This window comes from Chiloscyllium plagiosum, unplaced genomic scaffold (genome assembly GCF_037043375.1).
Source record: "Chiloscyllium plagiosum isolate Xiang-an unplaced genomic scaffold, Cpla_swu_hap1 HiC_scaffold_45, whole genome shotgun sequence".
Lineage (NCBI taxonomy): Eukaryota > Metazoa > Chordata > Chondrichthyes > Orectolobiformes > Hemiscylliidae > Chiloscyllium > Chiloscyllium plagiosum.
Genome location: NW_028270183.1, coordinates 22,905,013 through 22,920,489, shown reverse-complemented (window position 1 = coordinate 22,920,489; position 15,477 = coordinate 22,905,013). Strand labels below are relative to the sequence as shown.

General features: G+C 45.0%; 1 protein-coding gene across 4 annotated transcripts in view; it reads right to left on the bottom strand.

Moving 5' to 3' along the window:
- Positions 1–15,477, bottom strand: part of LOC148136410 (sterile alpha motif domain-containing protein 1-like) — a 65,277-nt gene that overhangs the window by 33,888 nt on the left and 15,912 nt on the right. For all 4 annotated transcript variants that reach the window (XM_087983236.1, XM_087983237.1, XM_087983238.1 and 1 more), the window contains exons 3-4: positions 11,050–11,135; positions 10,358–10,418 (exon numbers count right to left, since the gene is read on the bottom strand). In XM_087983236.1, the coding sequence (XP_087839362.1) occupies positions 10,358–10,418; positions 11,050–11,135 (147 nt within the window). The remainder of the gene's footprint in view (positions 1–10,357; positions 10,419–11,049; positions 11,136–15,477) is intronic.

The window sequence follows — 15,477 nt, the reverse complement described above, 5'->3', positions numbered from 1 at the left end:
AAAAAGAGGCAAATTTCTCATCTAGTCCGCTGGTACTTTTAAAGAAAGATCAGGCCATCCTCAAGGAGAATGTACAACCAATTTGTTGCTCCATTCATCTCCACAAAAACTGCTGGCCACAAGCTGGACAGTGGTTGCTGCTTTGGAATAGAGAACGGTCACCCTGTTTGTGTTAGTGACCTTTCTAAAGAACAGTTCAAGTGTACATCAAGGATCCTTATTTGGACTTTGACCCAGATTGGGTGAAAGGAACAATATCGGAGCAGTATTGCTTTAAAAAAAAACTCTAAAAACGTTTTATATTGCATTCATCAGGACACTTTGCATGACTACAAATTCAAGTGGCGAACCAATATTTATACTGCACAAGATTGTAGTGCTGATTGGTTGGCAAGTGGACTTTGATTAGTAGCAGTGCTACAGAGAATGCAGTAAATAGTATTGATTGACAATATTTTTAACAGCTTTGTTTAAATTTTGGGTGCATTCTTCATGGCATTGCTATGAACAATGCCAACCAATCAACATATTACTCAGTAGTATAAATAAATGTTTGTTTATTCTTTAAATTATTCTTATAAAACCTCCTGATGGGTACAAGATGAAAAGCTTCAAAGTCTCCATTTTCAAGTCGTCCTCAACTTCTGTACAACCAAAATGGCTATCAAAACACATTGAAGTCAAGCAAGTTCCTCCACTATTCTCTTATGTATAATGACAGACATGGGAGTATTTCAACATTTGCAGATGATACAAAAATAGAACTGTTGTGACTGTGAGAAGTCTAGAACTTCAAAATAACAGACAGGTTAGTGGAATGGGTGAAAAACAAAATGGGGCAAATGAAATTTGATGCAGAGAATTGTAAAACATGGCCATACGAAATAGAAACAGGAGTAAGCTGTCCAGTTTAAAATACAGCTTGATCCAATATTCAATAGGATTATGGCTGATCTGACATTCCTCATGTTCACTTCCCTCCACCTTTCCCCATAACCCGATCAAGATCTATCTCAGCCTTAAAGATACACAAGAACTCTGCCCCCATAGCTCTGTGGTAATGAGTTCCAACTCTCAACCCTCAAGAAATTCGTCATCTCAGTCTTAAACTGTTTTGGAAAATGTAGGGGGTGATGGACACTCAGGGGTATGTAGCACAAAACGGCCAAGTTTCTAATATTGACACTGGCTCTAATGCAACAAGGGGTACGTCGGGTTCCTACAAATTGATTGTGTTAGGGGTCGCTCCAGTCCGAGGTACAGACCAATGTTTCTGTGGCCAGCAGCGAAAAATCAGAATGGTGTGTTGCTTCCCTGGTGCCAGGATCAAGAATGTCTCAGAGGGTGCAGAATGTTCTCAAGGGGGAGAGGGACCATCAGGAGGTCATTGGTTCCAATGTTTACAACGACATAGGAAGGGAAAAGGTTGAGATTCTGAAGGGACATTACAGAGATTTAGGCAGGAATTTAAAAAGGAGGTCCTCGAGAGTAGTAATATGTGGATTATGTATGGTGCTACAAGCTAGTGAAGGCTGGAGTAGAAGAATAGAGCAGATGAATGCATGGCTGAGGAGCTGGCATACAGGAAAAGGATTCACATTTTTGGATCATTGAAAGCTGTTTCAGGGTAGACGTGGCCTGTGCAAGGACATATTGCACCTAAATTGGAAGGGGACTAATCTACTGGCAGGGAGATTTGCTACAGCTGCTCAGGAGGATTCAAACTAGTGAGGGGTGGGTGGGACTCAGATAGTGAGGAAAGATTTCAATCAGACTGGTACAATTGAGAACAAAAAGGCGAGTCAAACAGTCAGGGCAGGCAGGGACAAAGCAGAGAACGAGATAGGACTGACAAATTAAACTGCATTTATTTCAATGCAAGCAGCCTAACAGGGGAGGCAGATGAACTCAGGGCATGGTTAGGAAAATGGGACTGGGATATCATAGCAATTACAGAAACGTGGCTCGGGGATGGGCAGGACTGGCAGCTTAATGAACCAGGATACAAATACTATAGGAAGGACAGAAAGGGAGGAAAGAGTGGACAGGGAGTGGCATTTTTGATAAGAGATAACATTACAGCTGTACTTAGGGAGGATATTCCCAGAAATACATCCAGGAAAGTTATTTGGGTGGAACTGAGAAATAAGAAAGTGATGATCACCTACTGCAATTGTATTATAGACCCCCTAATAGTCAGAGGGAAATTGAGAAACAAATTTGTAAGGAGATCGCAGCTATCTGCAAGAATAATAGGGTGGTTATGGGAGACGATTTCCAAACATAGACTGGGACTGCCACATTGTAGGTCACCCCTCAGCCTCAGATGCTCCAGGGAAAACAGCCCTAGCCTATTCAACCTCTCCCTATAGCTCAAATCCTCCAATCCTGGCAACATGCTTGTAAATCTTTTCTGAACCCTTTCAAGTTTCACAACATCTTTCCGAAAGGAAGGAGACCAGAATTGCACACAATATTCCAAAAGTGGCCTAACCAATGTCCTGTACAGCCACAACATGACCTCCCAACTCCTCTACTCAATACACTGACCAATAAAGGAAAGCATACTAAATGCCACCTTCACGATCCTATCGACTTGCAATTCCACGTTAAAGGAGCTATGAACCTGCACTCCAAAGTTTCTTTGTTCAGCAACATTCCCTAGTGTAGAAGTCCTGCTAAGATTTGCTTTCCCAAAATACAGCACCTCACATTTATCTAAATTAAATTCAATTTGCCACTCCTCAGCTCATTGGCCTATCTGAGCTATGGGGAGCGTCAGAGGTTGAGGGGTGACCTTATAGAGGTTTACAAAATTATGAGGGGCACGGATAGGATAAATAGACAAACTCTTTTCCTTGGAGTGGGGAAGTCCAGAACTAGAGGGCATATGTTTAGGAAAGATACAAGAGACCTAAGCAGCAACTGTTTCACTCAGAGGGTGGTACGTGTATGGAATGAGCTGCCAGAGGAAGTGGTGGAGGCTGGTACAATTGCAGCATTTAAAAGGCATCTGGATGGGTTTATGAATAGGAAAGGTTTGGAGGGTTATGGACCAGGTGCTGGCAGATGGGACTAGATTGGGTTGGGATATCTGGTTAGCATGGACAAGTTGGACCGAAGGATCTGTTTCCATACTGTACATCTCTATGATGCCCCTTTATTCTAAGACTGTGCCCTCTGGTCCTAGACTGAGGGGAAACATCCTCAGCATTTACCTTGTCAAGCCCCTTAAAGAAAATCAAATTTTTTATGTTTGGGAGCAGACCATTCAGCCCATGGAGACCACTCCATGACCCTCCGAAGAGCATCCCAATCACACCCATCTCCCGACACTATCCCTGTAACCCTGAATTTCCCATGTCCAATCCACTTAACCTGCACATCCCTGGACTGAGAGGAAACCAGAACACCCAGAGGAAACCCACCAAAACATGGTCAGAACATGCAAACTGCACACAGACAGACACAGTCACATGGAATTGGTCCTTGGCACTGTGAGCAAGTAGTGCTAATCACAGCCACCATGCTACCCATAGAATCCTATATGTTCCCATGAGATCACCTCTCATTTCTTCTAAACTCGAGTGCAGTCCCAATAGCCTTTGCTCATAATACAATCCCTCAGGGATCATCCCAGTGAACCTTCTCTGAACTTCCTCCAATGAAATTATATCTTTCCTTTAGTGGGCAGCAGTTGTGCAGCGGATAGCACTGCTGCCTCACAGCGCTAGAGATCTGGGTTCAATCCCTGCCTCAGGCAACTGTGTGTGGAGTTTGCACGTTCTCCCAGTGTCTGCGTGGGTTACCTCCGGGTGTTCCAGTATGCTCCCACAGTCTAAAAATGTGCAGGTTAGGTGAATTGGCCATGCTAAATTGCCCGTAGTGATAGGTGAAGGGGTAAATGTGGGGGAATGGGTCTGGGTGGGTTGCTCTTCGGAGGTCGGTGTGGACTGGTTCGGCCGAAGGGGCCGTTTCCACACTGTGTAATCTAATCTAATCCTCAAACAAGGGGACAAAAACTGCTCACAGTACTCCCAATCTGGTCTCACCAGCACCTTGTACAGTTGCTGTAAGACTTCCCTACTCTTATACTTCACACCCCTTGAAATAAGAGCCAAAATTCTATTAGCCTTCCTCATTACCTGCTGGGATATAAACAAAGTGAAACAGTAGGTAAAGGTTACACAATTCTACAGTGTGCATAAATCACTGAAGATGGCAGGACAGTTAGAGAGTGTAGTTAAAATAAACTGAATCCCAGGCTCTATTATTAAGGGTATGGAGTACCAAAGGAACACAGGTTTGGAGAACTGTATTCAGTTCAGTGCCATACTGGGAAGGATGACAATGGCATTACCGTACAGTGTAGAAAGACTCCTGAGAATGGTTCTAGGGATGAAGAACTTCAGTAACTTGGATAAAATTGTGACAATTTTCTTTGAAATAAAAAAAGATTTTCTTGCTGTTCAAAATCACGAGGGGTCTGGACAATGTGATTAGGAAAAAATTAATCCCCTTAGTGGAAGGATCGAGAACAAGCAAGAATTGGGAAAAGTAGTGATGGAGACAAGGGAAAAAAAAAACAAAATGGTAGACGGAGATAAATTATTTCTGCTGGTTGGGTGTCTAAAATTAGGGGCAGTGTTTAAAAATTGCATAGAATTACAAATTAAATTTGGAAAACCTCTACACAGAAATGGTAGAAATCTGGAATCTTTGTACCATCTTCAAGATGCACTGTAGAAAGATGCTAAGGTTCCTTTGATAAAAACATTTCCAAGCACACTACCTCAGTCTAGAATGGTAAGGACAATAGATACATGGGAGCAAGATCCCCCTCAGCTTTACATCATGCTAACTTGGAAACATATTTTGTTCTTTCACAGTCACTGGCCCAAAATCCCAGATCTTGTCCTGTCTCTCGGTCAGAGAGACACAGACAGAGGTCAGAGTCACCTCTTCCCACCCCACCTCCTGCAAAAATGCCATCCCGTATTCCCAATTCCTCCGCCGTATCTGCTCTCAGGAGGACCAGTTCCACCACAGAACACACCAGATGGCCTCCTTTAGAGACCACAATTTCCCTTCCCACGTGGTTAAAGATGCCTTCCAACGCATCTCATCCACATCCCACACCTCTGCCCTCAGACCCCACCCCTCCAACCGTAACAAGGACAGAACGCCCCTGGTGCTCACCTTCCACCCTACCAACCTTCGCATAAACCAAATCATCCGCCGACATTTCAGCCACCTCCAAACAGACCCCACCACCAGGGATATATTTCCCTCCCCACCCCTTTCCGTCTTCTGCAAAGACCGTTCCCTCAGGTGACTACCTGGTCAGGTCCACGCCCCCATTCAACCCACCCTCCCATCCTGGCACCTTCCCCTGCCACCGCAGGAATTGCAAAACCTGCACCCACACCTCCTTCCTCACCTCCATCCAAGGCCCTAAAGGGGCCTTCCATATCCAAAGTTTTACCTACACATCCACCAATATCATTTATTGTATCAGTTGCTCCCGATGCCATCTGCTCTACATTGGGGAGACTGGATGCCTCCTAGCAGAGCGCTTTAGGGAACATCTCCGGGACACCCGCACCAATCAACCACACCGCCCTGTGGCCCAACATTTCAACTCCCCCTCCCACTCTGCCGAGGACATGGAGGTCCTGGGCCTCCTTCACCGCCACTCCCTCACCACCAGATGCCTGGAGGAAGAATGCCTCATCTTCCGCCTCGGAACATTTCAACTCCAGGGCATCAACGTGGACTTCAACAGTTTCCTCATTTCCCCTTCCCCACCTCACCTCACCGCAGTTCCCAACTTCTAGCTCAGCACTCCTACCTGTCTATCTTTTCCAACTATCCACTCCACCCCCCCCCCCGACCTATCACCTTCATCCCCTTCCTCACTCACCTATTGTACTCTATGCTACTTCCTCCGTACCCCCACCCTCCTCTCACTTATCTCTCCATGCTTCAGGCTCTCTGCCTGTATTCCTGATGAAGGGCTTTTGCCCGAAACGTCGATTTTACTGCTCCTCGGATGCTGCCTGAACTGCTGTGCTCTTCCAGCACCACTAATCCAGAATCTGGTTTCCAGCATCTGCAGTCATTGTTTTTACCAGAGTCATACAGTCACAGCATGGAAACAGACCTTTCAGTCCAACCAGTCCATGCCAACTATGATCCTAAACTAAACTAGACCCACGTACCTATTTGGCCCAAACCTTTCCTATTCATGTACTTCAAAACTGGTCATGGCCAGTAACTAGATCAACAACTGCATCAAGAGATAGATCTTAACTTTGAAGAAATCCTTCCTGCACAGTACAGCCAATAGCAATAATATTTGGCCTGGCTGGGGTATGTATGCATCACAGGAACACAGGATTACATTATTCATAATTACTCGATTATCCTTAAAGAGGGTAAGATTCATTGACATGTCCATATACAGAAGATGGCAATGGAAGGAGTCATGTTCCTATGTTTATTTATATTCCATAATTTCCAGTCAGTGTTTGAGTAGCAACCGAGCATGTAGTGTCATCAGTTACTTCTTGCCTCAGCTACTTGGGCTTTGCCTATAGTGTTCAGCTTGGTATTGAATAGATCAGTGAGCAACACACAATACTTTGAAAATCTAACATATAACATAACTGATCTAGATCAGTTTCAAAAATATAGTGAGACAGAGTCATAGAGTCAGAGATGTACAGCATGGAAACAGACCCTTCGTCCAACCCGTCCCACATGCCAGCAACCTGCCCATATCCCTCCAAACCCTTCTATTCATATACCCATCCAAATGCCTCAAATGTTGCAATTGTACCAGCCTCCACCACATCCTCGGGCAGCTCATTCCATACACGTACTACCCTCTGCATGAAAAGTTGCCCCTTAGGTCTCCTTTATATCTTTCCCCTTTCACCCTAAACCTATGTCCTCTAGTTCTGGACTCCCCAACCCCAGGGAAAAGACTTTGTCTATTTATCCTATCCATGCCCCTCAATTTTGTAAACCTCTATAAGGTCACTCCTCAGCCTCCGACACTCCAGGGAAAACAGCCCCAGCCTGTTCAGCCTCTCCTTATAGCTCAGATCCTCCAACCCTGGCAGCATCCTTTAAATCTTTTCTGAACCCTTTCAAGTTTCACAACATCTTTCCAATAGGAAGGAGACCAGAATTGCAAGCAATATTCCAACAGTGGCCTAACCAATGTCCTGTACAGCCGCAACATGACCTCCCAACTCCTGTACTCAATGCTCTGACCAATAAAGGAAAGCATACCAAACACCGCCTTCACTATCCTATCTTCTCGCGACTTCACTTTCAAGGATCTATGAACCTGCACTCCAAGGTCTCTTTGTTCAGCAACACTCCCTAGGATCTTACCATAAAGTATATAAGTCTTGCTAAGATTTGCTTTCCCAAAATGCAGCACTTCAGTTATCTGAATTAAACTCCATCTGCCATTTCTCAGCCCATTGGCCCATGTGGTCAAGATCCTGTTGTAATCTGAGGTAACCCTCTTCGCTGTCCACTACACCTCCAATGTTGGTGTCATCTGCAAACTTACTAACTGCACCTCTTATGCTCGCATCCAAATTATTTATGTAAATGACAAAGTAGAGGGCCCAGCACCGATCCTTGTGGCACTCCACTGGTCACAGGCCTCCAGTCTAAAAACAACCCTCCACCACCACCCTCGGTCTTCTACCTCTGAGCCAGTTCTGTATCCAAGTGGCTAGTTCTCCCTGTATTCCATGAGATCTAACCTTGCTAATCAGTCTCCCACGGGGAACCTTGTTGAACGCCTTACTGAAGTCCATATAGACCACATCTACTGCTCTGCCCTCATCAATCTTGTTACTTCTTCAAAAAAACTCCATCAAGTTTGTGAGACATGATTTCCCACACACAAAGCCATGTTGACTATCCCAAATCAGTCCTTGCCTTTCCAAATACATGTACATCCTGTCCCTCAGGATTCCCTCCAACAGCTTGCCCACCACTGAGGTCAGGCTCACCGGTCTATAGTTCCCTGGTTTGTCTTTACCCACCCTTCTTAAACAGTGGCATCACGTTTGCCAACCTCCAGTCTTCCGGTACCTCACCTGTGACTATCGATGGTGCAAATATCTCAGCAAGAGGCCCAGCAATCACTTCTCTAGCTTCCCACAGAGTTCTCGGGTACACCTGATCAGGTCCTGGGGATTTATCCACCTTTAACCGTTTCAAGACATCCAGCACTTCCTCCTCTGTAATCTGGACATTTTGCAAGATGTCACCATCTATTTCCCTACAGTCTATATCTTCCATATCCTTTTCCACAGTAAACACTGATGCAAAATATTCATTTAGTATCTTCCCCATTTTCTGTGGCTCCACACAAAGGCCACCTTACTGATCTTTGAGGGGCCCTATTCTCTCCCTAGTTACCCTTTTGTCCTTAATATATATTTGTAAAACCCCTTTGAATTCTCCTTAATTCTATTTGCCAAAGCTATGTCCCCATTTTGCCCTCCTGATTTCCCTCTTAAGGAGACTCCTACTTTCTTTATACTCGAAGGGTTCACTCGATCTATCCTGTCTGTACCTGACATATACTTCCTTTTTCTTAACCAAACCCTCAATTTCTTTAGTCATCCAGCATTCCATATAGTTACCAGCCTTCCCTTTCACCCTGACAAGAATATAATTTCTCTGAATTCTTGTTACCTCATTTCTGAAGGCTTCCCATTTTCTCGCTGTCCCTTTACCTGCAAACATCTGCCTCCAATCAGCTTTTAAAAGTTCTTGCCTAATACCAGCAAAATTGGCCTTTCTTCAATTTAGAACTTCAACTTTTAGATCTGGTCTATCCTTTTCCATCACTGTTTTAAAACAACTTAAGGCCTTTTATGAAGTCGATGGCCTCAGGAGTCTTAATGTTGGGACATCACTGGTCTCCAATGTTTAAAACTGTGATAGATCAAAGGGAATGGTCTCGGGCCCACCCCTTCAGGAGTTCCCATTCTCATGCTAGCCTAAATGAAGAATCTGGCAGATGAGAGTACATGGTAGGAAAACGTGAACTTGTCAACTTTGTCAGGAAGAACAGAAAAGTAAGATGTCCTTTAGAAGGAGATCGGCTGAAGAAGTGAGGTACAGGAAATCCTGGTGTCATGGAAAATGAATCTCAAAAGTTAAATCTGCAGACACATAACTGATTGTGAAGGCCATCAGAATGTTGTTTATTACAAGAGGAATGGAATATAAAAAAGGTAAGAAAGTTTATTGTAGCTGTAAAGGGCCTTGGTAACACTGTATCTGGGAGTACAGAGTAGAGTTTTGGCCTTCTTAGTTGAAAGACTGCAGTTCTGAGAAAGTTCACTTGACTCAACCTGAGATGAGCAGGATTAAACCTTTGAGGCTGCACCCATTGGAGTTAAGAATGAGGTGCAATTTTACTGAAATTGCAAAGATTGAGTGAACTGGATAGCTTCTGAGATGGAAGATGTATCTTCTTGGTGACTAGAGCAAGGGAACACAGTTTAATAATAAGATAAACAGAGGAGAAAAATGTCTTCTTTTAGAGGGTTGTTAGCCTGTGGGATTCTCTTTGTGAGAAACTAGTGGGACCAGTGGATCATTGAGTATATTCAAGGTCGAGTTGGGTTAATTTTTAATAGATAGGCAGCCAAGGGTTACAAGGTGGTGGTTCAGAGAGAATAGTACAGTTAAGACCCCAATCAGATCAGCCAAGCTTTTAAAATAGTGTGGTGGATTCAAAAGGCCAAAGAGCCTAATCCTTCTCCAAATTCTTCAGAAATTATAAAATCAGTGGTTAGAACTGTTGCCTCACTGCACCAGGCACGGATTCTATTCCGGCCTCGGAGGATTGTCTGTGCAGACATTCTCCTAGTGTCTGCGTGGGTTTACTCCAGGTGCTCCAGCTTTCTCCCACAATCCAAGGTTGTGCAGGTTAGGTGGATTGGCTATGCCAAATTGCCCAGGGACGTGTAGATTAAATGGATTGGCCTTGGGAAATGCGGGGTTTAAGGGTCAGGGTAGTATAGAATGAGCTGCTCTTCAGAGGGTTGGCCTGCTTCAACTCTGTAGGAATTCTGCGATTCTAAGTTCCCCAACAGACTGAAGACCAATGGGAACACTGTCGGGAGGAAGTCATCCTTTTGGATCAGTGGGGAAGCATGGAAAGGCACCCCTTGGAATATTGGAGATTTAGTGGAGGAATTGACTGGCTGATGGACTGATATCCATGGAGCTCCACATTAGGGTGCAAAGCAAGTGTTAAAGTGTTTCACCAAAGGTCAGGTTAATGGATATGGAGTGGAACAATTCCTACCTTCAGTCATTTTGGCTACTCCCTGCAGGCAGGTCAGCTGGTCACATTCATTGTGGTGTCTCTGAAAAGGAGAAATGTGTCAAAGCAGCTTAGCACCATCACTGCACAGAGGGAGCAGATCTTGTGTTTCCTTAGATACTCACATGAACCCAACCTCTGACACCTGTGGCTATTTCCCATTCACTAACCTGACTTCAATCCCCTTCGGTGTCGACAGTCTGACCCTACCCTCTTTGGACTCAAGGGCCATCTACAGGTTGGGAATTCTCGAGAGAGGAGGCAAAAATCAAGGCCACTTTGGAAGAGGCAGACAGAAGCGGAATGATCATGTTTCAGAGGAAAGGAACGATGGGCTCTCGTGCCTCACCAGCACCTAGTTACCCACATTCCCCTCCCCATAAAACTCCCATGCCTTCGTCTCCCACCTCCCCGAAACTGGAACACCTGTACCATTCACAATTCCCTCCTGTGTTCTATCCACCTGATCTATCTCTCCATCCATGCCATATATTCCCTCAACTCCCTCTCAAACGGCTCCATCCAGTGCTTTGCCCAAATGTCCATCTCATTTAGTGAACCGTCTCCTATGGGTGGACAGGGGTAAGCAGAATTATAGGAGATAGTGAAAAGATCCCACCATTCACTCCCAGCCAAGTTACAAGTGAATCACAAATCAGTGAACCGGTACTCACATCGTCCATCTGCTGTGACCCCTCACCGGAATCAGAGAGCTCAGGTCTCAGTTGTTCACTTGGCACAGGCTCAAGTTCGGATTCCCCTGTGACGTGAAAGGAAAGAAAACAAACGTAAGATGCAGAATGTGGACCCTTGGGTTTACAGCACAACCAAGTGTTGAAACGTGGCAACACGTGTTTCCAGGCACAGGAAGGTCAGTCAGGAACACACGAAGTGAATCAAATCTCGACTGCACAAGCCTGCGAGGGAGGAGGGTGGATCTTACATTATTTGGACTGTAGCGCTTTTTTTCCAAAACTTCCAGGGGAGTTCCACAGAACACTGTTGCCCTTCATTTTGTAAGGAGGTGGTTAGAGAGTTAGAATACTTCCAGATTGACAGGTCATTCAGCCCACATTAACCTTCTCCCACTTTAATTCACTTCATCCCCAAATCCTATTGTTTCCCCCTTCCCCAATATTGTTAAGGGTTGCATCATTTTATCACCCATCCCTAGCTTCCCTTCAGGTGATAGTGTGGAGTTGAGTTTTTTTTCAGTATTGCTGGGCCAAGATCCTAGAATTTCATTCTTAACAGCACAGTGTCCTATGGCACATGGACTTCAGCAATATAGTTTCAGGTCAGTAAGGAGCAGGGCTGGGAGGGAAACTATGTAGAATCCCAAGAGTATGGAAAGAAGTCATTCGACCCTCTATGGAGCACCTCAACCAGACCCAAACCTCTACCCTATTCCTGTAACCCTGCACTTCCTATGGTTAATCTGCACATCTTTGAAAAGTGGGATGAAACTGGATCACCTGGAAGAAACCCACACAGACACTGGGAGAGAATGTGCAATCTCCACATGGAGAGTTGCTGGAGAGTCATGGTCCCCTGATAAAAGGAAAAGGAACAGTGCTCCAAAAACTAGTGCTTCCAAATAAACCTGTTTGATTAGAACCTGGTGTTGTGCCATTTTTTAAAAACGTTGCTGGAGGGTGGAATAAAACCCAGATCACTGACACTGAGGCAACAGTGCTAACTACTGAGCCACTCTGCCACGCCATGACCTCAGGATGCCACAAACTATTTTACATAGTCAGCACTTGATTGAAATGTATTAATTACAGGGCAAACAGCAGTCAGTTTACATACAAGGTCTCTCAAATGGCAACAGCTAGTCTGTTTTACTATTGTTTAAGGGAGAAGTGTCAGCCAGGAAAATGGGCAGTATTCTCATAAGAAACAGCAGCAGACGACAGAGTTCTTTAAGCTTGCTAGGTCACTTAATAAAGATTGTAAAACCTCAGTAAGGACCTTAAAACTCAAAAAGGTTGTTCTGAGAAATTACCCTACACTCCTGGATAATTAATCTGAACTTCAAATGTATTTCCCAGTTGAGGCACATGGGTCTGGAATCAATGAGTTCCTGACCTATCCAATCTGCTGTTAATTCACTCATTTAAAAGCTTGACATGAAATGGGGGTTTAGGAGGTTGTAAGCCAAACAGCCGATTTAACAACAGGGTGTAAACTTTGTTCTGTTATTTAAAAATAAAACCTGTCTGGTTTTGCGAAGCTTGACAGCACTAACTCACTTTGCCGGCCATCCTGCCTTTAGCTATTGTAACCCCTACTATAAGGTATGTTAGAGTTCAAGTTCAGCAACTTGGTAGGCGGCACGGTGGCACAGTGGCACAGTGGTTAGCACTGCTGCCTCACAGCGCCAGAGACCCGGGTTCAATTCCCGCCTCAGACGACTGACTGTGTGGAGTTTGCATGTTCTCCCAGTGTCTGCATGGGTTTCCTCCGGGTGCTCCGGTTTCCTCCCACAGTCCAAAGATGTGCAGGGCCAGGTGAATTGGCCATACTAAATTGCCCGTAGTGTTAGGTAAGGGGTAAATGTAGGGGTATGGGTGGGTTGCGCTTCGGCGGGGCGGTGTGGACTTGTTGGGCCGAAGGGCCTGTTTCCACACAATCTAATCTAATCTAATCTAATCAAAATTTTGCACAGACACCAAGCCTGTGAGGGGCTCGGGGGAGGGAATCAGAAATTGGAGCAAGTAATTTGGCAGAATGCCTCATCGCCAGAACTTTCCGGTGAACACCATCCATTGCTTGGCTAGTGAGATTCTTCATCTCCGAGGCCTTTGCAAAAAGGAAGTCTGCGGAGAAATGCAGTGGTTTTTGTCAAGATTCACCCTGAACAGCTCCAGGATGCAGGACTCTGTGCTCTAAGAGCCATTTCTTTCAACACATACAGACAAACATCAGGGCAGCATGGTGGCTCAGTGGTTAGCACTACTGCCTCACAGTACCATGGACCAAGGTTCAATTCCAGCCTTTCGGCAACTGACTGGAGTTTGCACATTCTCCCTGTGTCTGTGTGGGTTCCCTCCGGGTGCTCCAGTTTCCTCCCACAGTCCAAAGATGTGCAGGTTAGGTGAATTGGCCACACTAAAATTGCCCATATAGTTTTCAGGGATGCGTAGGTCAGCTGCATTAGTCAGGGGAAATGTATCTTGAATCACAGAATCCCTATAGTGTGGAAACAGGCTATTTGGCCCAACAAATCCACACCGACCTTCTAAAGAGTAACCTGCACCGACGCACTCCTTTAGACTACAATTCCCCTGACTAATGCACCTAACCTACACGTCCCTGAACACTATGGGCAATTTAGCATAGCCAATTTACCTAATCTTTTGACTGTGGGGGGGGGGGGGAAAAACCAGAGCACCCAGAGGAAACCCATGCAGACACAGAATGTGCAAACTCCACAGTGTCTGCATGGGTTTCCTCTGGGTGCTCTGGTTTTTCCCCACCCCACAGTCAAAAGATGTACAGGTTAGGTAAATTGGCTATGCTAAATTGCCTATAGTGTTCAGGGAATATATCAGGGAATATTTGAAATCGATATACTTCAAATCTTAAATGACCGAGGTTCCACAGCCCAGTGAAGCACACAGAGTGAAGTTAGTCTCATATCTAGTCAGAGCACAGAAACAAACCTTTCAATCTAACCAGTCCACACCAGCCATAATCCCACCAGCTTAGGCATGGCCCATATCCCTCCAAACATTTCTTAGTCATGTACTTGCCCAAATATCTTTTAAATGTTGTAACTGTACTGGATCCACCACTTCCTCTGGAAGTTCATTCCACAGACAAACCACTAAATGTTGCCTATGACTTTTAAAAAAATTTTCTCCACTCACCTTAAAAAAAAAAAATACATGCCCCCTAGTTTTGAACTCCCTATCCTAGGGAAAGAACCATTGCTATTCATCTTATCTATACGCCACATGATTTTATAAACCTTTATGAGGTCACTCCTCAACCTCTTACACTTCAGCAAAAAAAAAGCCTCTGTTGATAACTCAAACCTTCCATTCCAGATAACATCTCCTCTGAACCCTCTCCAGCTAAAGAGGGCAACCAAAATTGGAGACAACTCCAGAAAAGGCCTCACCCGATGTTCTGTACAACCTCAATATGACATCCCAATTCCTCTGAGGCACAGTCAAGATTAGAGCAGTGCTTCATCAGCCTTTCATCAGGAATGGCCCTCCTATACTGAAGCATCTGAGCAATGGAAGGCAAGCATGCTAACCACCCTTTCTACCTGTAATGCAAACTTCAAAATCCAAGTGCTCTGCCTCTTACTCAGAGATTGCATTGTCATATTGCATCTGAACAATGTTAAGCCCAAGTTACATAGAACATAGAAGAATAGAACATAGAAGAATACAGCGCAGTACAGGCCCTTCGGCCCTCGATGTTGCGCCGATCCAAGCCCACCTAACCTACACTAGCCCACTATCCTCCATATGCCTATCCAATGCCCGCTTAAATGCCCATAATGAGGGAGAGTCCACCACTGCTACTGGCAGGGCATTCCATGAACTCACGACTCGCTGAGTAAAGAACCTACCCCTAACATCTGTCCTATACCTACCCCCCCTTAATTTAAAGCTATGCCCCCTTGTAATAGCTGACTCCATACGAGGAAAAAGATTCTCACTGTCGACCCTATCTAAACCCCTAATCATCTTATACACCTCTATCAAGTCACCCCTAAACCTTCTTTTCTCCAATGAAAACAACCCCAAGTGCCTCAGCCTTTCCTCATACGATCTTTCTACCATACCAGGCAACATCCTGGTAAACCTCCTCTGCACCCGTTCCAGTGCCTCCACATCCTTCCTATAGTATGGCGACCAAAACTGCACACAATACTCCAGATGTGGCCGCACCAGAGTCTTATACAACTGCAACATGACCTCAGTACTCCGGAACTCAATTCCTCTACAAATAAAAGCCAGTACACCATATGCCTTCTTCACCGCACTATTTACCTGGGTGGCAACTTTCAAAGATTTGTGTACATGGACACCAACATCCTTCTGCTCATCCACACTACCAAGTATCCGACCGTTAGCCCA